Source organism: Sminthopsis crassicaudata, chromosome 2 (genome assembly GCF_048593235.1).
Source record: "Sminthopsis crassicaudata isolate SCR6 chromosome 2, ASM4859323v1, whole genome shotgun sequence".
NCBI classification, from domain to species: domain Eukaryota; kingdom Metazoa; phylum Chordata; class Mammalia; order Dasyuromorphia; family Dasyuridae; genus Sminthopsis; species Sminthopsis crassicaudata.
In genome coordinates, this window is record NC_133618.1 from 470,901,126 (window position 1) to 470,924,589 (window position 23,464).

The window sequence follows — 23,464 nt, forward strand, 5'->3', positions numbered from 1 at the left end:
AACAATGGGCTGAGGGCTGAGCTCCCAAGATCTGCATTAGGAAAAATAACTCTTTCCTATGCAGCTTCCAATATACCCTCATACCACAAACAAAAGGTCAGAACAAAAGGACAATATTGACCACAGTTATTTATGAGAAATAATACATAATTCAGCAAATGTTTTCTTTAACAGAATAAATTTAAGAAATAGACAAATGAAAAATTGCCTCTAGGATGAGGCAATCCACCAATGTTCCTCTCTCTACCCTCTGAACATAGCATTAGGTACATGCTGCTTTCCCTCTCACACTCATAAATCAAATGACTCAGAGGCCATGTGCTATGGAATCCCTCTGCTTCTCCCCATCATTCCTCAAACCATCACTTCTTCTAGGCTCAGAGGTAGGATCTTGCCCTACTACTGATAAAATTAATCCTTCTACTTATAACCTCCAACTCATATCCTCCAAGACCTTGTTCTATCAGTCTTCTTTCTTTTCTTTCTTTTTTTTCCCCTGAGGCAATTGGGATTAAGTCACTTGCCCAGGGTCACACAGCTAGAAAGTGTTAAGTGTCTTGAGGTCAGATTTGAGCTCAGGTCCTCTATCCACTGCACCACCTGCTTACCCCAGCCTTTCTTTTACACACATTTTAAACCTCTCCTTTGTCATTAATTCTTTCCCACCTACCTACAATTATGTTTTTATCACCCCAATTCTAATAAATCTTACTATGATTCTTTAAAAATTATCCCAAGTTTTTAAAAAAATAAGGAAATAAGTTGTACTTCTTTCTGCTAGTTGTAGGCTTAGTGAACTTGCCTTTGATTCCTGGAAAATTTTTAGAATGTGTCATTAAAGAAATGTCTAGTAAACATATATAAAGAGAATTAATGAGTACAGAAATCTGGAGTAATTTTATCAACAACAGGTCAGCCTTATTTTATATCCTTTTTTTTTTGACAAGGTCAGAAATATAATAGATATCATATAGTTTACCTAGATTTTTGCAAAGCATTTGAAAAAGTATCTCATACAATTCTCACATATACATTTATATAATAGATGAAAAATGACGGACAGGTATCAAGAGCTAGAAGGATCATGTATGTAGAAGGTGGTACTTTCTCAGTTTTGAAAAAAAATTAGGAATTTTGAGATCTAGAGATGAGAAGGGGAAAGATGGGAAATGTTTTATGTAGCTGGAATACTCATGAGATTTTCAGATCACACACATCTGAATGGGATAGCTAATAAACTATCTAGAACATTCAACTAAAAAAAAGAAAATTAAATGAAATAGATATTAAGTCTTACCCTTGCTTCAAAAAATCAGCTTGATAGCAAGTTTCTCTGATAAAAATCTCATAATAAGATACATAAGGAACTTATTTTCTAAGATTAAGAGCAGCGATGTTTTAGTAGAGAAATCCAAAGATACAAAGATGAAGTTTTCTCTTTTTTTTAATTTTTTAAATTAATTTTTATAATTATAACATTTTTGACAGTACATATGCATAGGTAATTTTTTACAAAGATGAAGTTTTCAAAGGAAGAAATCCAAGCTATCAATAACCATATGAGAAAAATGCTCCAAATTACCAACATTTTGAGAAGTACAAATTTAAGTATCTTTGAGATTCTACTTTACATTCTTTAGAATGACAAAGATATCAACAAAGGAAAAGTGATTAAATGATGGAAATCTCTAAGAAAATAGGCACACCAATGTACTATTGGTGAAACTGTGAATTGGTCAAATCAGTTTGGAAAACAGTTTGGAACTATGCCAAAAAGTTATTACCTTTTGATCCAGCTATACTACTACAAAGTCTATGTTTTGAGAAAGTGGGAAAGAATCTATATGTACCAAATAGCAACTCTTCATAGTAACACAAAATTGGAAGTTAGGGACACTAATCTACTGGGGAATGGCAAAACATAATATATATTGTTGTACTGTAAGAAATCACAAAATAGACAATTTCAGAGGAAACTGGAAGAGTTCTATGAACTGAGGTAGAATAAAGTAAGCAATACTAGGACAATTATTTATGTAATTACAACTTTCTGGAGGAAAAATGACTTTGCAGGACTTTAAAATTCTCACTGCTAACTGATTAAACAATGGGTCCAGAGAACTGAAGGTGAAACTCACCCACCTCCTGTCCAAGGATGATGGATTTAAATGAAGAATGAGACATTCATTTTTGGAGATGGCCAATGTGGAAATTTGTTTTGCTGAATTATGTATGCATATTTATTATGAGGATTTTAATTTTCAGGGGGTTTATTAAAATTTTTATTTACATGAAAAGCAATCTAAGATGGATAGTAAATGCTTGTAAAATTTTTTTAATAAACTCTACAAGTAAAGATGGGAGGAGGCAAAGTTCTACAGCAGTTTGTCTGAAAAAGAACGGGTAATTTTAAGGGACTACAACTCATTATGAATCATCAGAGTGATATAGCAGCCAAAAAAGCTAACATGATCTTGGTTTGCATTAAAAAGTATAGCTTCTAGTAAAAAAGATGTGGTAATCCTTCTTTAGTCTGCCTTGGACAGACTCTCTAGAGTATTATGTTCCATTCTGGGCACCACAGGTTAAGGAGAACATTAATGAGCTAGTTCTGTGTCCAGGGGAAGAATGACAAAAGGTGAAAAGCTTTAGCTCCATGTCATACCAAGATTAGTTAAGAAACTCGGAATGTTTAACCTAAAGAAGAGAACATTGAAGGGAAGTGGGGTAGGAAGACGTAGAAGAAGAATATGATAAGTGTGTTTAAGTTTTTGAAAGACGTTCATAAGTGGAAGAGGAATTGTTCTGTCTGGTTTCAGAGGATAGAATCAATAGTATTGGGTGGGACCTACAAAGAGGCAAGTCTATGCTTGATACCAGGAAAAACTGCCCTAAAAGTCGGTGCTGTGGGAGATGGTGGGTTTTCCTTCCCTGGAAGTCCTCGTGCCTGAATGACCACTTACTGGGTAGTTTTTAGTGGTGGACTAGATAAGTCTAATAATGGTCCCTTCCCATGCTAAATTCTGAGATCATGTGATTCTCTCCCATTCATCCAACCATCCCTTCCTCCCTTTCAGTGCAAAACTTCAGGGGGTGGAGGGGAGGATATCTCTAATAAAGCATCTACATCCGCATTGCCTACTTTCTCCTCAGTCCTTTGTAGTTTAGCCTCCTCCATGATTCAAACTCCTCTCAAACAATTTCCAATTACTGTGGCCCCCTTTTAGTTCTTATTCTCCCAATTGGCACAATGAATAGAGCACTGGAGTTGGAGTTAGGAAAACCTACATTCAATTCTAGTTTCAGAACCTTATTAGCTGTATTATCTTGGCAAGTCATTTGATTTCTCTCAGCCTCATCTGTAAAATGGGGATAATAATAGCACTAACCTCCCAGGTTTTGAAAATCCAATGACATATTTGTAATGCACTTTGCAAACCTTAAGATGTTATATAAAGACAAATAATTATTGACTTCTCTGCAAGCATTTACATTATTGACCATTCTGTTCCACTACAAACTCTCTTCTCCCTTGGCCTTAAAAACTTTGCACTCTCCTGGTTCTCCTCCCTAACTAGTCCTTCTTTTCCTGCTTTTTTGTCTTCTCATGCTCTTCTCTACCTCTTAATGTGTGTGCTCCTTAATTGTTTTCCCTTGATCATCTCTGTACCTTCTTACTTGACAATCTCATTCTACCCCATGGTCTCAACTATCACCTCTATGCAGATGACTTTCAAATCTGTATTTCTAAGTTCTGCCTACAGGACAGGTCCCACTAGATATCCCACCAGCAACATTATATCAATATATCTAAAAATTCAAGCTTCTTATCTTTTTCCCTAAATCTGTTCTCTCTTCCATCTTCATTATTTCTATCTGTGGCACATCTATTCAGCCCATCTTTGTGGCCAGTCCCCACATTTGTAACTTTGAATTGTTCTTTTCTTCACTTCTCATATCCATCTAGCCACTCAGTTCTAGGTGGCGCAGTGGATAGAGCACCAGCCCTGAATTCAAGAGGACCGTAGTCTCTTAACACTTAACACTTCCTAGTTGTGTGACCCTGGGCAAGTCACTTAACCCCAGCCTCAGGGGGGGGGGGAAAGTTCTATTGAAACATCTCTCCAATCCAGCCCCTCCTCTTTATTCTCACTTAATCTCATCCTGATTCTATCCTTCATGGATTATTTCAATATCCTTCTTTTAGGTATTTCTCCTTTGACTCCCTTTCTTTTAATCTGGCTTTCACCCTGTTAGAGAAATAATCTTTTCCCTACAAAGATATGGGAATGTTCCTGTCCTACTTAAAAATATCCTTATTATCTATCAAGTAGAGTTCTTTTCCAGGTGTTTAAGATTCTTCATAAGGTAATGTCATCTCTACCTTTTCAGCCTTGTCTCAAAGTGATCCTTTCCACGATTTGTCTGGGCTCCAGACAAATTGGATTTCTTTTTGTCTTCCCCTCTTCCCAGTCCCCTCCCCTTGACACTCCCTCCCTCAAGCATTTTTAAGCTGCCTCTTATGTCTGGAGAGCCCTCCACTGAACTATGAATTTCCATTCATCCCAAACCAAATGGCAAATCTTCCAGATGTACCCTGATTTCCAGTCTTCTCCCTTCCCAACAGCCTTTTCCCTTACATTTAACATAGCAGTTTGTTCTTTGTTTTGTAACTCTGTAATGCACTTGATCAGTCATCTGTTTGATGTATAACAGTGATCTGTGTTGGTGTCTTATCCCCCTACTTGACTAAAAGGTCATTTAGGTCAGAAAGAGTGCCCTCTAAAATTTTTCTCCCTCACCACAGAATAGTAGGTTCTGCATGTAGGAGAGATTCATTTGTTTTATTTTTTTGTGAATGGTGGGGAAGGGGAAGAAAGAAGAGACATGAAGAAAGAAGGAAAAGAGAGGAAGATGAGAAGTGGGAAAAAAGTGAAGAGAAAAAAAGTAAAAAGAAGAAGAGAGGGGAATGGGGAAAAAGAGAGGAAAGAAGAGAGAAGGCGAATTATCTTACATAAAGATAATTTATTCAGGATCAGAACAGTATGGGGAAAGGGGATCTGGAGTCAAGACTCCTAAGTGGTTCAAATCTGGTTAAAAAAAAAAAATTACTGACTCAGTCTCTGTTTCCTTATCTGTAAACTGTACATAGTGATACTTGTACTCCCTACCTCTCAGGATAGTTTTGAAACTCAGTAGGTCTTGAAACTATATATAAGCTTTCAAGTTCTGGCTCTATAACTTCCTAGGTGTGTGACCGTGAGTAAACCAGTTTCCTTCTCTGAGCCTCTGTTTACTTATGTGAAAAATGAGAATGATGCTATTTATACTCCATACTTGAAAGGGTTATTGTAAGGAAAGACTTTTTAAAACTTCATGTTATAGAAATCATTACCAAGAATCTAGATAGTGTACTTTTACTAGGATTTATATAGGTAAACTTGGGGAAAATGACTTCTCGATTTACTATCTGAGGTGGGAGAGCTGATATTTAAGAGAGGTTGAAAGGTTTCAATGATAAACATTAATAAGACACACTGAGGAATTATATGTAAAAACAATTGAAAGAACTCTGTATTAGCACTGTGGATTCAGTGTTTTTCTCTGTAAATATGGTAGGGGCAATGGCATTTGGTGAGTTCTATGTTCTCTTCTATCTCTAATGCTCTATAAGGCTGAAAGTAACAGAATTAACCATATTCCGGAATAAGAACTGAAGGCATCCCCAAATGATTTAACAATATGGAGGACTCTACTGTAAGACCACTGGTCCAAACTCTCAGCCATAATTAATAGGGTGCTGGTTTTGGAGTTCTGGAAGATCTGTGCTTGAATTGTCTTCTAATACTACTTAGTGACAGGTGTGCTAGAGCCATCTTGTAATAGCTCTCAAGAATCATCAGTTAAATTTTTTTATGAATATTTACACCTCAGAAATCAGCAAATGCTACAAATCAGGGGTTGATTTAAGATAATAATGGAGACAATGCTCACAATGAAAATTAAACTTCAATAAACATTCAAGAAACTATATGCTGGGAGCTATGCAAAAAAATGGGAAAAGAAGCAAAAGATAGTCCTTAGCCTCATAGAACTTACAATGTAATGGGTGTTCAACTGGGAGGTAAACATTTCCTAAAACATTCTTGTGGGACTATATATAATCAACTTAGCTTCTGTGAGCCTCAGTTTCTTCATCTGTAATAGGAGAACAGTACTGTACCTCACAGGGCTATCAGGATCAAATGATATAATAAGTATTATGTACTCTGTAAACTTTATAGCCCTATATGAATATCAGCTATCATCATTATTATAATTAATATTATTATTATTATATCCAACTGAAATAACCTATGGACAAATTTTAAATTATATATTTTAAAAAATAAATTTCCTTCTAAGAAAAGAAAGGAAAAGGCACCTTCCTTTCTTATTTGTAGTAGGGCAGTATAGGTGTTTTAGTTTCAGATTTAGTTGGTGTATTGGTTAGTTTTGCTAAACTGGTCTTTTCCCCCACTTTTTCTTATGCAGTATGGTTCTCTGAGTGGGGGTAGGATGGGCAAAAATATATTGGGAAAGATGATGTGAAAATAAAAAGTATAAATAAAAAGTTAGAATAAATAAGCAAAACTAAATTCAACTTGCTGCTTCTAGAGCCCTAAATGGGAAACCAGTTTTCCCAGGTATGGTGCTTACTTAACAGAGCCACAGAGTGGTGAAAAAGGAGTGCCAGTGACTTTCTGATGTACTCAGTACAGGTCCTTTCCCCCTAATTTATGTCCCTAGACTTGTAATAATAGGATTTTTAGAGCATATCCATTTCCATTTGTCAACAGGGGTCGACTTTATGCTACCTTGGGACCCAATTGGCGGGTTCCAGTTCGGAACTCTCCCAGGACCCGGAGCTGTGTCTACAGGTAAAAGTTATATGGGATGGGCAATTCTCCATCATCCATTTATTTACCAATATCTTATGTGTCAGTCACTCACTTGAAGGCTCCCCTGCTTTGCACTTTGGTAGTTGCCATGAGCACTAGTTCTGTTCTGTGTGCCTAGAAGTTATCTACAACACACTGAGAGACAGTGAGATCCCCTTAGCCCCTCAGGTCCAATGCCTATTTACTTACAGCCCAGTGCCCTGAGTCCTACTTGGTCAGCTCCTGGAGCTAGCAGAATCCCAGAAAATCATCTGCCCATCGCCTTATAGAGAGATACAGAGGAAAGTGTTTTCATGGTATAGCGAAAGGAGCCCAAGATTTGGAATTTCAAGAAAACAACAGACTTCTTCACACCTCAGTTTTTGACTACATCTCTAAGTTCCCTATATTCCTAAATCCTATGATACAATGGACCAATATGATTGGTGGGAGTTGATGTAAGACTGCAAGGGGGGAGGAAACAGCTGAGGGAGTTCATGGGGGAAACATTGCTAACTAGTCCTAGAAATCCTTAGTATGACCTTTCCTCTCTTTGGTCTCATTTTCCCATTTTTTACTTGTGTTTTGCCTGCCTCCTCCAGACTTTCCATGTGAACTGAGGTCTCTGTTCTTTCCAAGTCACTAAGCAGGATTCAATAGCAGGAAACCCAGGAAGCTCCTAGAGCCACCTTGGAAGGCACTGTGACTGTTGGGGTGGGAGGATGTGAAAGTTTGCAGATGGCGGAAGGCCTGAGTGTTAGCCACAAGGCCAGTCTCATCATGTCACTGTCCCAGGACACTGTGGACTTCAGATAGCCTGCTCCTGAAATTCTGAAAAGTTATCTCCAAACTCTTCATTGTTTCAATCTGGAAATCTCCCTTGCAGGAGTTTCTGCTCCATTTCTTCAGGTTTACAAGAAATCTGCTAACTTCCTTGCACGGGTTACATATTCCCATGAACAAATAGTGTTAAGGGTGGTTGTGAGGATCCAATGAAATAAGATATGTATAATGCTTTGCAATCTTTAAATTACTACATAAATGTTAGCTATTATTTTTGTTCTTGCTGACAAAGGTTCACTATTGGACATGATTGGCTGCATAGGTATAATTGGAATTTCTTAAATTCTTAAGGCATTCATACTGAAGAAGTGACTTTAGGGAATGACATTCCCTATCTACCACACAGGGAAGACTACTGGGAGATATCCAGAGTTTCCTACAAGTTTGGACTGTGTCTCATGCCCTCTGTGGAGAAATTTTGATGATTTCCTCTCATCAGTCCTACAGGACCATGCAGCTGTGCACTGGGGAACTCAGCCGGGGTCATTACCATGGAAGGTCCCTTGAAAAGAAAAACATTACTCAAGGAAGGACGAAAGCCTGCGGTAAGTGCGGACCTAATATGGGAACAAATGTCAGCTATTAAAATACTGAGTGTTTCTGACTCCCAGTCTGGCTGAGGCACCTCACATTCCTTCATCTTAGGAAACAGGATGGAAGTGACAAAAGTACCTTGAGTTTTCCTCAGACTTGGGATCCATAAGCCCCCTTAAGTTATCTTTGACCAGGAGTCCTCTTGCCCTCAGGGGAACTTTTCTCTCTGACCTAATACCACCACCCAAATCCCAGAGGCTAGTCAGGCAATCAAAGTTTCTTTAATCCAGTAAGGACTGAGTGTGTAGGAAAATGGAGACAAGTTCATATTAATGGAAGGCCAAGAAATTCAAGAAAGTATAAAATGTATCATTTACAAGTCCTTTCACCCAATGTTTGGTGAATATGTCCTTTTAAACCTGTGTGTTATCTCACTGGAGATAATTTGTAAAAAATAGTTCCCTGAATCAATTCAGATAATGGGCAGATTCATGTATTCAGTTAATTAAGCCTAAACAAAATGAGAGAGCCCACAGCCTAGGGTCCAAGAATTGATGTAGAAAAGACTCTTTATCTTCTCTTTACTATGATGATGATCCTAGTGAAAAATACTTGTAACCACTTCCTTGGGCACTAGACAAAGGAATAAGACTGAGACTTAAGGAGAGTCATCAGCAAAACTTTACCTTCTCAATTGGCAATTCAAGTTCCACCTCACGTTTACCTCTATAAACCCATGACTCTTATTAAGTATAATATTTATTATATTCAACATATAAATAGATATGTATATATGTGAATATATATATATGTGAATGTATATATATATGTGTATATATATATAGTATATATATATGTGTATATATATATGTGTGTGTATATATATACACACATATATATATATACTATGTATGTGTGTGAGAGTATACACAGACACACAGGTAGAGTGTATCCCAAAGTCTTAGTGAAGTTTAGCTAGAATAAATTCCCTCCTCCTCTCAATCCTCCTCCATGAAACTTTCCTTGATATTGGTTGATTATTCCATCTTTAGTTACTTGGCAGAGTACTTATCTGTAACCATAAGTACTCCACAAATACAAGTCAATTAAATGGATTAGAAGGGTAACAAGGTAGATAGAGAGGATTCAGGGAAATTAATCTTCTTAAATTCAAATCTGGTCTCAAATATTTACTAGTTGTATGACCCTAGACTAATAATTAACTCTATTTGCCTCAGTTTCCTCTTTTGTAAAAATGAGTTGAGAAGAAAATGGTGTACCACTTTAGTATTTTGGTCCCCGAGCCCCCCAAAACAACCAACCAACCAAAACAACAAAAAAAAAAAAAAAAAAAAAAAACATGAAGAATTAGAGACAACAGAAAAGAAAAAAGAATTAATGGAAAAAGTGCTAGACCAAGAGTGAGAAAAGTTGAGCCCAGATGTTATCTCCTTTGAGAGCAGATCCTGTTCCATTTGTTACTGCAACAAGCACAGTACCCTATACATGGCAGGTGAGTAATAGATGTTCATTTAACTGATTTGACAATAAATCCCTTTCCTGAAGAGGATCATTGCCAATATGATCCGTCACCTTTTTTGTTTTTGGAGAGAGGGGCATCAGGTCATGTCGGAAACTCCTAAGTAAGGAAACTCCTTCTAAACAGTGTCCTGATTTTTAGACTGGGTTTAGAATGTGGGGTTCTGGCAAGACTATCAGTGTCAGGGTCCTGCAACCAAGAAACATGAGAGATGGGTCAAGAAGGGGTCAGAAAAGGTTGTCGTACTTTGTACCTAAGATTTCAGGCAATTTGCTCAATGCAAAAGGTTTCACAGAAACATAAGGCGAGGAGCACAAGCACAGACATACTGGGAAAGGCACCCAATTAATCATCCCTCCTGGATAGAGGGCTCTGCCACAATCAAGACTCACCTGGCTCTCTTGCTCCTCCTTCTGGCAGGCCAGTAAATGCTGCTGCTGCAGCATAAAGGCCAATTTCTTATCCCCTACCCCAAAACCTTGACTTTCCCTGTTCCTTTCTGCTATGGAAAAGAAGTCTTAGAATTGGAGGCAAATCTCCACCCAGAGAGAGGACTGTGAGGATTGAGTGTGGATCACAATGTAGCATTTTCATCCTTTTTGTTGTTGTTCACTTGCATTTTGTTTTTTTTTTTCATTTTAGTTTCCTTTTTGATCTGATTTTTCTCATGCAACAAGATAATTGTATAAATATGTATACATATATTGGACTGAACATATATTTTATCAAGTTTAACATATATTGGATTAGTTGCCATCTAGAGGAGGGGGGAGAGGGAAGGAGGGGAAAATTTGGAATACAAGGTTTTGCAGGGGTCACTGTTGAAAAATTATCCATGCATATGCTTTGAAAATAAAAAGCTTAAATAAATTAAAAAAAAAAAAAAGAATTGGAGGCTGACACTACAAGGTCTGTATCCCAGAGAAATTATTAAAAAGGGAAAAGGTCCCACATGTACAAAAACGTTTGTAGCAGCTCTTTTTTGTGATAGCAGAGAATTAGAAACTAAGATGTCCATTAATTGAGGAATAGCTGAATAAGTCATGGTTTATGAAAGTAATAGAATATTATTATTCTATAAAAATGATGAACAGGCTGATTTTAGAAAGACCTATAAAGATTTACATGAACTGATGCTGAGTGAAGCAAATAGAACCAGGAAAACATTGTGCAGAGCAATAATAATATTGTGTAATGATCAGTTATAATATATTTGTTTCTTCTGAGCAATTCAGTGATCCAAGGCAATCACAATAAATTTTGGATGGAAAATGCCATCCGCAGACAGACAAAAAACTATGGAAAATGAATGTAGACCAACGTGTTATTTTCACCTTTTTTTTTTCCCTTGTGGTTTTTTCCTTTTGTCCTGGTTTTTTCTCCTAACATAATACATATGGAAATATGTAAAAAATAAATGTAAGTATATAACAAAAATGTTTTTACATGTAACTGGGGAAGTAAAAATAATAATAAAAAAGATTATGAGGGGAAAAAAGAACCAGAAGCAGATTGTTGTCCTCATCAAAGCTATTAGATTCCAAGGGTCCATTTCCCTAGATTGGGAAATCTTTGATAATATTGAAAATGATATAAATCACACCAATTGATTTTAATCTTTGGATGTTATGGGCAAGGTCTGAATGTACAAAACAGCATAGGTCCAGCTATCCTTTTAAACCTATATGCATTCTCTCTAGAATAACTTTAGCCTGAAGTTCTAAAAGCTGTGTCTAAACTGAGACTGTCAATCTTCTACATGTCAATTGCCATAGACTTTTTTTCATTTAATTCAATTTTACTTTTTTTTCCCACCTAATTACTAGTATTGCAATAGTCATATTTGCGACTATTATTCATTGCAGATGTTCTTCATTTTAGCTATATCCTGGAGCAAATAAGCTTTTGTGGGCTATACTGGAAACCTAACCACTATTTTTCTTTCCTGCAATGTTGTTTTTAAACTTAACAAAACAAACAAACCAATATGAAACAATATCCACAATTATTTACAACTTTTTTAATGATAACAGTAACAACTTCTCCATTATTCCCTTCTACATCCTCTTCTATTCTCTTAGGTATATTTCACCCCTATATTCACAAATACAGATAGACATACACACATATATCCTGCTTGGTCATGAGAAAGAAAGGATTTTAAGAAAAGAGAGTGAGCAGAGTCAGACAATGGCAGTTTCTCTGCCAGTGCTGAGGCTCTAAATAAGAGAAAAAAACCCAGCATTTCAACTGCTGTATTTGGCACAAAAACCCTTTATTAGTATAGTGGGGTGCCCCAATAAATACTTAATTGCAATACCTCAAGGACATGTGATTTTATCCCAGTGTGTGGTCCCTCCTTTGATGCAGGTCCCAAACCTGCCACATCTTATTAAATGGTATTTGTCAGTTGCTAAAGCCAATGACTTTGTAACCATCATTACAGTAATGAGTACCTCTAAACTCATCTATGCTGGTTCCCAGATGACAAACAATTTATCACCCTGTCCTCAAAACCTTTCCAATTTATTCGGACCTACCAGAGCTTATTCTCTTAATTTATTTATTTGTCTGTTTTTTCAATAATATTTCATTTTTCCAAATACATATAAAGATAGTTTTCAACATTCATTTTTGTAAGACTTGGTGCTCCAAATTTTTCTTCCTCCCTTCCTTAACTCCCCTCTCCCCAATATAGCAAGCAACCTAATATAAGTTAAAGATGTGCAGTCCTATTAAATATATTTACATATTTGTCATGTTGTGCAAGAAGAAAAAATCAGACCAAAAGGATTAGAGGAAAAAGTAGATGTTCATAATTTAAGGAATAGGTAATAAATTGTGGTCCATAATTTAAGGAATATGTAATAAGTAAAATAAAATGGTATATTACTATGCTATAAGAATTATAAGATTATTATAAGATAAATTATGAAGAATTTGAAGAACCATGGGAAGACATATGAACTGATACAGAGTAAAATGAATAGAACCAGAAAAGTATCATGTCCTATGACTAAAATAATATAAGTGGAAAGAACCAAAAAAATCCAAACTATGAAATTAACTATAACAATAAGCTCAGCCCCAGAAAAGAGGTGAGAATATATATAACTTCCTTCTTCCAAGAATGTATAACTGTACATAAATGTATGGCTGAACTGCTTTGTTTTTCTTTCTTTTTTAAATTCTTTGTTAATAGAAATCCCTTTATTTGTAGTGGGGAAATAGAAATTTAAATGACATAAAAGTAAAATATATAAATGACTTTTAAAGTAGAGCCACCCTCTAGGTTAAAAGAGAATAAGGAATACAAGAAATCTTAGAATCCTAGAGTTGGAAGTGATTGCATTGGTCTCATGATCAAACCATCCACTTAGTGAAGTAATTCTCTCTTCCATATCTATCCAGTTGGTGATCATAAAGTCTATTCTTGATGATTTTCAGCATTCACTACTTTTTAAAGGAGACTATTTTAATTTCCATCCTTATAACTTTCACTATTTCTCTTTATTCGTTTCTCCAGCAGTAAGTAGCTAAAATTTCATAATATTTAACTCAGAATCCTGAAAGAATTTGTCAGTATGGCCATCATTTCACTGATTTTTTTTTTTTTTTAATTATAGAAAATGGGAAAGGTTTCACAGGAATAGAAAGTCCCGATTTTCAAAATGAAAAAGAAATTAGATTTTGTATTACTTATTAAGAGAATGGTTTGTTAGTGTGCAGAAAGGGAAGTAGGGATCACTGTGAGTCATTTTATGTCCACTAAGAAAAGGTCATGTCAGATTTGCTTCATTTCCTTTTCTGATAGGATTATTAGACTAGATTGGGGAAAGGCCACAAACATAAACACAGCATAACTGGATTTCACTGAAGCATAGTACAAAGTCTTTCATAATAATCTTCTAGATGAGACAGAGAAATGTGGATTAGACAGCAATACAATTAGATGGATTAGTATTTATTTGAAAAACCAGACCCAAGTTAGGTAAATTGATGTAAACTTTGAAAAAGGTCTCTAGTGACATACTATAACATTGTCTCCTTGACCCTGATCTTGCCAGTATTCAGTGACTTTGAAGATAAGACAATAAATAGCTTTCTTCTCTAATCTGTCAATATGAAATTGGAAGTGGTAACAAATATGCCATTTTACATAATCTCCAGAAGTATCTTGATAGATCTAAAATATGGACTAAATCTAAGGTTAAATTTCACAAGGAAAAAAATAAATCCCAACTTCCTTTAAGTGATCCCTGTGTGACTTCAGACATTGCAGTAAAAGGAGTGCTAATCAGAGCAATTGAGTTCTAATATTGGTTCCAGCTTGGAATAGAACAGCTCCAAAACAGATTTTGCCTCAATATAAGGAAATATTTCTTAATAATTAGTCGCCCAAAAATGGAATCAACTACCTTGGAAGGAAGTAATTTATTTATTACTAAAAGAGATCCTCAAATGGAGCTTGGATGACCACTTAGAAGGGATGGGATGTAAAGGGAATTCTTGCGTAGGTCTTTGTGGATTCAGATAACCATTAAAGCCCCTGCTTACTCTGAAGTTCAGTAATTCCATAAGGTAGCAGTTTAATAAGGGGGAAAGACAAGTTTTTAAGTAACTACAATACAAAAAAGATTGTTGTAATTCAGTCATATTTGACTGAGTGCAATTCCATTTGAGGTTTTCTTGGCAAAATAGTGGTTTCCTTCTGTTGCTTAGGGTACAAATAAGGAAACTGAGGCAAACAGGATTAAGTGACTTGCCCAAGATCACACAGCTAGGAAGTGTCTGAGGTCAGATTAGAATTTAGGAAGATAAGTCTTCCTTTCTCTAGGCCCAGTGTTCTATCCCCTGAACTACCTTGCTACCTTGCACAAATGTAGAAGTCAGAGCAAAGGAGAGTCCCTTGGCAAAAGCTAGGAAAAAAGTTGAGGAAAGGGAGATGATCTCCCAACTGTGGGGCAGCCCTAGGGACAATAAGGTTAGACCCAAAAAGTTACATATACATTCCATAAAATCTTGGGGTCATGCAACATAAATTTCAAATGCTAAAAACAATACTGTCCACTGAACAGTTTCCAGTCTGGTCCTATAAGGAACAAACATGGCTCATGGTTATTAAAACTGACCAGAGGGAAGATTCATCAAAACTTTCTAAGACCTTTGCTCACAACTCAGTGTTACCCTAATATCTTTACCTGTGGTCTAGAGCTAAATCCTTAAAGTTCTTCATTTTTCCTCAGTCCATATAACACAAAGTAATCAGGGAATTTGAAAGTTAAGTAGCAGTTACATCTTTCCTAGTGAGTCAGTTGCAGTAAATAAGAACTTAGAAATAGATAGTTCCACCATTGTTCTCCCTACTATGAAGCCTGGTTGCTGAGTTTGATACGCATATATTTTGGGAAGGCATTCTGTGAAATGATAGCCTAGATGGTTCCTTCAGCCTCAGTGCCCACTTTTCAAAAATATTAAGAAGCAGAATTGCCATATCCCTGTTGGAATTGAGAAATTGGCCTAAATCTTTCTAAATCTCCCCACCCTCCAGCCTCCTTTATGTCTTGATCTCAGAAATATCCATTACTACTCTTAAACCTTTAGGGACAGGAAAGGAGTAAAGAGGAGAGGCAATTCTTTCTCCTAATGCAACCAGCAAGAATTAGCTTTATCACCTCAAAATTTCAGCCTCTAAAAATCAGAATTGAACTTAGACATCAACTCATTCAGTCATCAAATTCAATCCCACAAGTTGTCATCCAGTCTTTATTGAAAGACTTTTAGTGAAAGGAAACAACCACCATTCCTGAAGTGATTAATTCTATTTGGATTGCTGTAATTATTAAAGAGTTTCCCCTTATGTTATCCCTCTCTACATCTTCTACCAAATGTTTCTAATTCTGTCTTTTGGAACTATAAAACAGTCTTCCATATATTAGTCTGTCAAATACTTGAAGATAGTTATATTCTTCATAAGTTCTCTCTTCTTCAGGCCCAATATCTCTTAATTCTTTAAACCAATCTTCACATTGCATGCTCTTCAGGCCCTTTACTATCCTAGAGATTAGCTTTCTCAAGACACTTTCCAGAATATGTCTCTTCTCTAAAATATGTACCTAGAACTACTATTAACACTACACGTGTGGTCTGACCAGGCCAGAGCAAAATGAGAGGAATATTTCCTTTTACTGAACTCTGTACCTCTCTCAATGCAATCCAAAATTGCATTAATTCTTTGGCTGCAAATATCAATTTGCTGGCTGTTGTTGAACCTGTAGATCCTTAAAAATCACAGCACTTTCTTAGATGAACTGTTATATAGCCATACCTTTCTCATCTTGCACTCATGAAATCATTTTTTTGAATTCTCTTATGATCTCTATTCTCTTTTTATCCATGTGGAGTTTGTTCAGAGCCAGTCATAATGACTTTTTCATTGGGTTTGCCTTGGAGTAGCAACAAAGGCCCCCACTCAGGGCTTGCCATGGCACAGAAGCACAACCACTGAAGAAGAGCAGTAGCAACTCAGCCAAGTTAAGCCACTTCATTTGGCAGGGGAAAAAGGAAAAAATCTTGTCCTACCCCCTTCTCTACTGTTGTACCAGAAGGGAGAGGAACATTTCTGAAATTTCCAAACTAAGATATTTTGTGGCAGAAGGCCAAGTGAATAAGGGAATCAGGTCCACCATTCCAAGGACACAGAAATGCTAAGAGAAGGATTAAAACAAACAAAATAAAATACCAGACACAATAGCAAGAAAATTAAAACTTGCACAACAATGAATATATTTTTTTAAAGTCTGACTTGAAATTTCCAGAATTCTATAGTAAAGGAAAAGAAAAAAATAAAACTATTACAGAAATGCAGACCATAACAATACCAGAAAGGATTCAAGGAGTGAAGAATTTAAAAGGCTAGAGAGAACTCATAAAATGGAATAAAAGGAAGATTTGAATACAGCAACATCAATCCCTCTCCCCCAGGGGAAAAAAAAAGAAAAAGGAAAATGGGGAAAATACCAAGATGTTTTATAAAAAGATACAGTAATGTAAAATTTAAGACGTCAGTGGAAGCTAAATAAAGTAGAATGGAAACACTCAAACAAAGATAAGTATGGTATATTAGAAAGAGTGTAGAATTTGAAATCCTTAGATATGTGGTCCATTGAATGCCTATGTGACCTTGGCAAATCACACAATCTCTATGGGTCTCAAGTTTCTTCAATTATAAAATGACCTCAATAGTCCATTCCATCTCTAAATTTATGATCCTATGGATCATATTCGTAATAACATTTGTTTTTGTTGTTTTCTCCACGTTTTGTTGAATGAAATTCAGGATCATGGATCATCAGAATTGAAAGAGTAGTCTTCTCCAAGCCATATCTGAATTAAAAATTCCCAGTACAAATATAATTGGAAAATTAACTTCCAGCCCTTGCCAGATATAAGATCTTGAGTGAAGAGGGACAAATTATATCCCATCTCAATCCATTCGGTATTTTGATAGATATGTGTGCATGCAGTGATTGAGGGCAATGATAAACTTTGTTTCAATTATCAACAGATATATGTATTCAGTCATATGGATAAGAAGCCAAAGAAAGATAATACAAGTAAATTCATGAACAAAATCAATGTCAACAAAATAACAAACTTCCAAACTAGACCACTCAATAAAACAAAACAGCCAAGGCCTTATAAGCAATTAAGCAAAACTATATGGGAGGGTGAAGGGGATGATTATACATGCAACTACCTCTCTCCTATTTACTGATTAATTTTTTTAAAAAAGACCACAACTATTCGATGTAACCAAGTAGCAATAATGTACTTTGTACATTGTACTTCTCTTGTTTTTTTTATTGTCCTTTGATGTATTTCTTTCCATAGTGAAAGTATTAAAGAAGTAAATAGGATATTGAATTCAGAGTCAAAAAAAATCTGGATTTAGATAAACTTTTAGTACTACCCCCAGGATAATTATGAGGCTTAAATGATAGGTATAAAGTGTTTTACAAACTGTATAGCACTATATATTGGCATTTGTCAGGGGGAAAATCTTGAATATGGAAGAAAGAGGTGAGGGGTGTTAATTTAGTCAATCAATCATCCCACCCTCTTCCACCCTACTAATACACTAATACTTTTATCAGGTGAGCACAGATCTCAAAAGAAGTAATAAGAGTGTAAGCTAGCACCTCCTTTCGATCAATTAAGCAATCAAAAATAGTTCAGCTAGATAACACAGAAAATAAAGTCAGATTTGGTCCAGGGACTTCATCATGGCTTGTTGGACATATAAAACCAATGAGCTAGTGTGGAACTGAAAATTTCCTCACAGAAGCAGAAAGTACAGGACTATTTCAGCCAAGACCCTGAAAAAGAATAACTTGGGGTGTTTGGGAAAAGGGAAGGAAGAGAAAATCTCTCGGCTCATTTTCCTTTCCCGCCCACCCTTGACTTAGAGACCTTGTAAACTACAGAAGGCCAAAATATTCGAGTTTGGTATTATTATCTTAGCAATATCTCCAGACTACAGTGATTTTTAGTAATGTCTTCAGTGGAGGACAAGGGCAAACTAGACACACTTGGAGACTCTACAAGTTCTGCAGAAAAGCTAAAATAGCAATTTTAAAAGTGTAGTTCAGGGACTTTGGGGGTTCTTAACACCCTTTCAGGAAATCCATGAGGTCAAAACTATTTTCATAATAATACTGATATTTTAATTTCTAATACAATAAATAATGATTGACAATGCCCACATAAATAGAAGCACGAGGAGAAGGGATTTCTTCAATAATTTTTGAGAGTATAAAGAGGTTCTGAAATCAGGACCTACATCAGGCCCAAGGCAAATTTCTTGAGTATCCCAGGAAAGTGATATGGAACACAATAGATGGAATTCCAGGCTTGAAGCCAGAAAGACTGAGCCAAAAGGACCTAAATTCTAATCTCATTTCAGACATTTACTAGCTGTGTGACTTTGGACAAATCATTTTATCTTTTTTGTCTCAGTTCCTTCAAATGAAAAATAGGAATAATAATAACATCTAGCTCTCAGGATTGTTGCAAGGATCAAATGAAACAATAATTATAAAACACTTAGCACAGTGTCTGACACATAGTAAGTCTGACACATAAAAGTGTTAGCTATTATGAGGAGAATAAGAAGGAAGAGGAAGAAGAGAAAGAAAAAGAGGAGGAGGAAAAAAGGATATCTAGCAACTAGAAGCTGTGAGTTATTCTCCCTCATTACATTTGTTCTCTTATCGAGAGCTTTCTTTCCTCTGAATTTTATATGTAACCCAGGCTTATATGGGCATATTTAGTTCAACTAATGGAGATATCCTTGACAAGCCTTGTGGTGTATAGTCAGATTAGTTCCCTACCATATGGATAGGGGTAGCTTCCTGTGATTGACTACCTATATCTTTAAAACTAATGGTTCTTTTCAGCTACCTTCTTTCCCTTACCATATAAACAAATACTTTTTCTAACTAATTTATATCAACCAATAATCATGAGGGTCGTCAGCACACTAGTAGGAGCATTTGCTTCTTTTTCCATTCTGCCACATTTCCTATGTCTTCCCATATTTATATTCTTCATATTCATCATTTCTTATCTGTGCTCTCACTCCAGAATGACAATGTGGTCCCCTGAGCTATGGTGCAATTAGTATTTATCAAAGAGTAGACAATCAGAGTTAGAGATGAGGGGTGTGGGTGCTCAGAAAAATCAATGGAAAGAAATGCAAGATAAAGGGAAAATTTGAAAGTTCAACATTAGAATATCTGTAATTCTAAAAATAAAAATAAAAAAGTAGCAGCACTGAAAGAGGCTATTCAAAAGAGTAATTTAAGAATCCAGCAATACAGATCCTATCCTTAATCAATGTGGCCAGAAACAGACACCCCCCCCCCAATCCATCCCAGCTACTTCCCCCAGCCCCAGTGGCCAATCTTCTGGTAATGAGTCTCTGTGCATCCAGGTTCATCTTCCCTATGGATGCACAGTCCATTAATCTCACCTGGATGATCCTAGCTCACTTGGGCTAGTTAAAATTTGTTTTGTACTGTTTTAGCTATAAATCCTCATAGTCACCTCCATGTCATAATAAAGCATCAGTCTTTCTTTTTTTCCATAATATTTTATTTTCCAAATACATGTAAAGATAGTTTTCAACATTCATTTTTCTCCCTCCCTCATCTCCCCTTTTCCCAAGACAGCAAATAATCTGATATAGGTTAAGTGATAATATGTATAATTTGCTTTGCAAACTTTATAGCACTATATAAATATTAGGGAGGGGAAATCTTGAATATCTAAGATTGGTGTGTCAGTTTGGTCAATCAATCATCCCACCCCGTTCTATTTTTCTAACACTGATATTTCTATCAGCTGAGGACACATCTCAAAAGAAGGAATCAGAAGAGTAAGTTAGATTTAGGCACCTTCTTTGGATCAATTGATCCATCAAAAGTAGTTCAGCTAGTAATTATTTGGGGTAAGATTTTAATCCAGAACTCCTGCTATTAAGAGCAATTCCCTTTTACAAGTCTTTCTATTAAGATTACAATTGTCCCACTGACCTCACCAGACCCCTGACACACTATGGAAGGATTTAAATATTTAATAGGCATGAAAGGCACGGCTTAGTGTCCTTTGAACTTCTTGGGAAAGACAGAAAGGGAAGAAGGCAAGTAACATTGACTGGCAATAACTGCCTTCAGGATCTGACAATCTTTGCTGCAGCTCTTCCTTTGCTTTTGAGAAATAAACCACCACAACAAAGACATGTTCTTCCCACAGAGCTGTGCCAGTCCATGTGGGTTCTTTGGTTACTATGACAGCTAATGGAGGATGGGAGCAGCAGCTGAAGGAGCTGGAGGAGGTAGAATAGCTACACAACTGGGCTTGCTCACATATGACTGGACTCATGGTATACTGATAGTTCAGCTAGATAATGCAAGAAATCACTTCAGATTTGATGCTCCCATTTCTATGCATTTGTACACACTCTCTGCCAAGGCTTAAAATGTTCTCCTTCCTCACCTCTACTTCTTAGAATCCCTAAAGTTCAGCTGAATTGTTACCACCTCCAAGAGGTCTTTGCTAGTCCACTCACCCCAGCTACTAGTGCCTTCCCTAGAATATTATTTTGTCTTTACCTAGTATATATATTTGTATGTACTCATACATACATATAACATGTACATAAATGTTAAGAAATGATCCTTTTTTGTCTTTTTATCCTACCCCTATCGTCAGCAATGATCACATTTGAATCAATACTTGTTGCTTGCTTGATTTCAATTTCCTTCATCTGGGTATGATCTTTCCACCAATCTTCAGGCAAACTGTCTGGAAGCTCATCTAAAGTCTCAAAATCGACTTTCCTTATTTCCTGCTCTGATCATAACAAAGAACCTGCCCCAAGGCCTGTCCTCCTCCCAACAGGACAGAACAAAATCTCCTTAATCACAGTACTGCAGGCACTGTCTAAATTCAGCCAGGCAGTTTTTCATCTTTGGGTCCATTTTCTATTCTCCATTCATGTTATCTTTCTGGCATTAATGACTAGCAGAACATATCCTCCCCTATCTCTCTTAATCTTCATCAAGCTCATATTACATGCCTTGAATGAATTTTTCATTTCACATCAAGTTTGTTTTATCACGATTTGTCTCTGAGCTAATTACCTGGGCTACCCTCTGCAGCTTGAGAATACAGTATTTGCATCTATGAAAAGCAAATATCTGACCAGTTGCCCATTAAGCATAATTTCATCTTTTTTCTAATCATAGATACAAAATAAAGCTGCTAAGTTAGCCTTGAAAAGTTGAAAGAAAATTGTGGCTCACTGTTAAACTTTTTTGTAGATATAAGTTCATCACTGTTTTGTTCAATCTGAACCAGATTTTAGGATTACAGATCTTTAACACACTTGCTTTCAGTTCCCCCTTTTCAGGGTTTCAGCTTTCCAACTCCATTAGGATGGGAGTGAGAGGGCCCTTTCAGAGTCACAACTTGCAGAGGATGAAATAGTAGGGGATTTCCATCCAGCAGGAGAATAGCAGTTGTTAATATTCTACTACAAGCTATTAAAATAAATTAGTTATGAGAGCTTGTATAGAAGGAGAAAGGAGAATGGAATTTGGTTTCCCTCTCCAGCTAGTTAAGACTATCACAAAAAGTAAAGGGCAAATAACAAGAGATAAATCTATTAGCAAAGTACAAAGATTGTTTCTAAGCCATCCCTTTCCTAGATGTGAATGAATGTCCTGAGTGAATTGGAAGAGCAGTTTATCCATTACTTGGGTGAAGACCGATTACACCCCTAGAGACTTACTAACCCTGAGACTCTCTGGATGTAATCAAACATTTAAAGCTTAGAGATTTCAAGGTATTAAAGGTGTGTGTCAGTTATACAGTGTCATCCCTTTGTCTCTCTACATAGGGCCAATAAGGGAGAACAGATTTTTCTCTCCTTCCTGACATCAGCCATGATGTCCAGCAACTGTCTTGATTAGTGGATGATTTCCAAGTTAAACAGGGAGCAGTTTAGAGAGCCATAAAATTCAAAAGACATATACTCTCCAGATAGACACAGGCAGCCTTCTTACAGGAAGTAGCTTCAAGGAACAAGACTTCTGGCAACAAAGAAGAGAGCTAACTATGATTGTGAGAAAGAATTAGCTCTGGCATCTAGCTTAGGCAGCTAGGTGGGGTGCAGTAGATAATGTTTCAGGCCTGGAGGCAGGAAGACTCATTTACCTAAGTTCAAATCTGGCCTCAGAGACTTACTAGCTGTGTGACTTTGGGCAGGTCAGTTAACTGTGTTTGCCTCAGTTTCCCTTTCCATACTATGAATTGGAGAAAGAAATGGCAAATTATTTTAGTATTTTTGCTAAAAAAAAATTCGAAATAGGGTCATGAAGAATTGGACATAACTGAAAAATGACTGGACAATTTGAGAGTTAATCTGTGGAAAAGAGCATCTCCAGGGAGCATATCCAGCAGAAATGTTGTATCTAGAATGAAACAGCATGAGGACTTTATAAGGAAAGAAGGAATATAAAACTCTGTAATATTGGTGATGAGTTGCTTTGGCCACATGCATTTCCTATGCTTCAGTACCAGGTTACGCTAGATTTGTATTTATTTCATCCCGCCAATTCTATGTGTTTATGGAAGGGTGAGCTATGTTTGGGGAGCTATGTTGTCTTGCTATTATTAATAATGCAAAATATTATTAATCATAATAGTGTGTGGTATAGAAATGGTGAGCCTCATCTCATTCAATAGTAAGGTATTAATCATACCTCACTATCTTAGTAAATGCCTTTACTTAGAAGAAATTTTTTCTTACTATACTAGATACTATATTTAGAGGTACTCTTGTGGGATTAGAATATCTCTTCTACTGCTAACTTTTGAGCCCCCATTCCAGTATTCTAGTTCCTCTCCTCATTCCCACTATTATTCATCAGTGACCAGCATCTCAGTTCCATTTAATTCATTAATGTCAATTAGTTTTTACAAAGAGATATTAACTTCAACTATATAACAAGTATAAATGTTATTCCCTTCCCAATAGCTGAGGGAAAGTACATTCTCCCTT

At 36.3% G+C, this 23,464-nt stretch overlaps 1 protein-coding gene across 5 annotated transcripts in view; it reads left to right on the plus strand.

Moving 5' to 3' along the window:
* Positions 1-23,464, plus strand: part of RALGPS1 (Ral GEF with PH domain and SH3 binding motif 1) — a 652,627-nt gene that overhangs the window by 608,933 nt on the left and 20,230 nt on the right. For all 5 annotated transcript variants that reach the window (XM_074293129.1, XM_074293134.1, XM_074293130.1 and 2 more), the window contains 2 exons: positions 6,840-6,920; positions 8,203-8,308. In XM_074293129.1, coding sequence (XP_074149230.1) covers positions 6,840-6,920; positions 8,203-8,308 — 187 coding nt within the window. The remainder of the gene's footprint in view (positions 1-6,839; positions 6,921-8,202; positions 8,309-23,464) is intronic.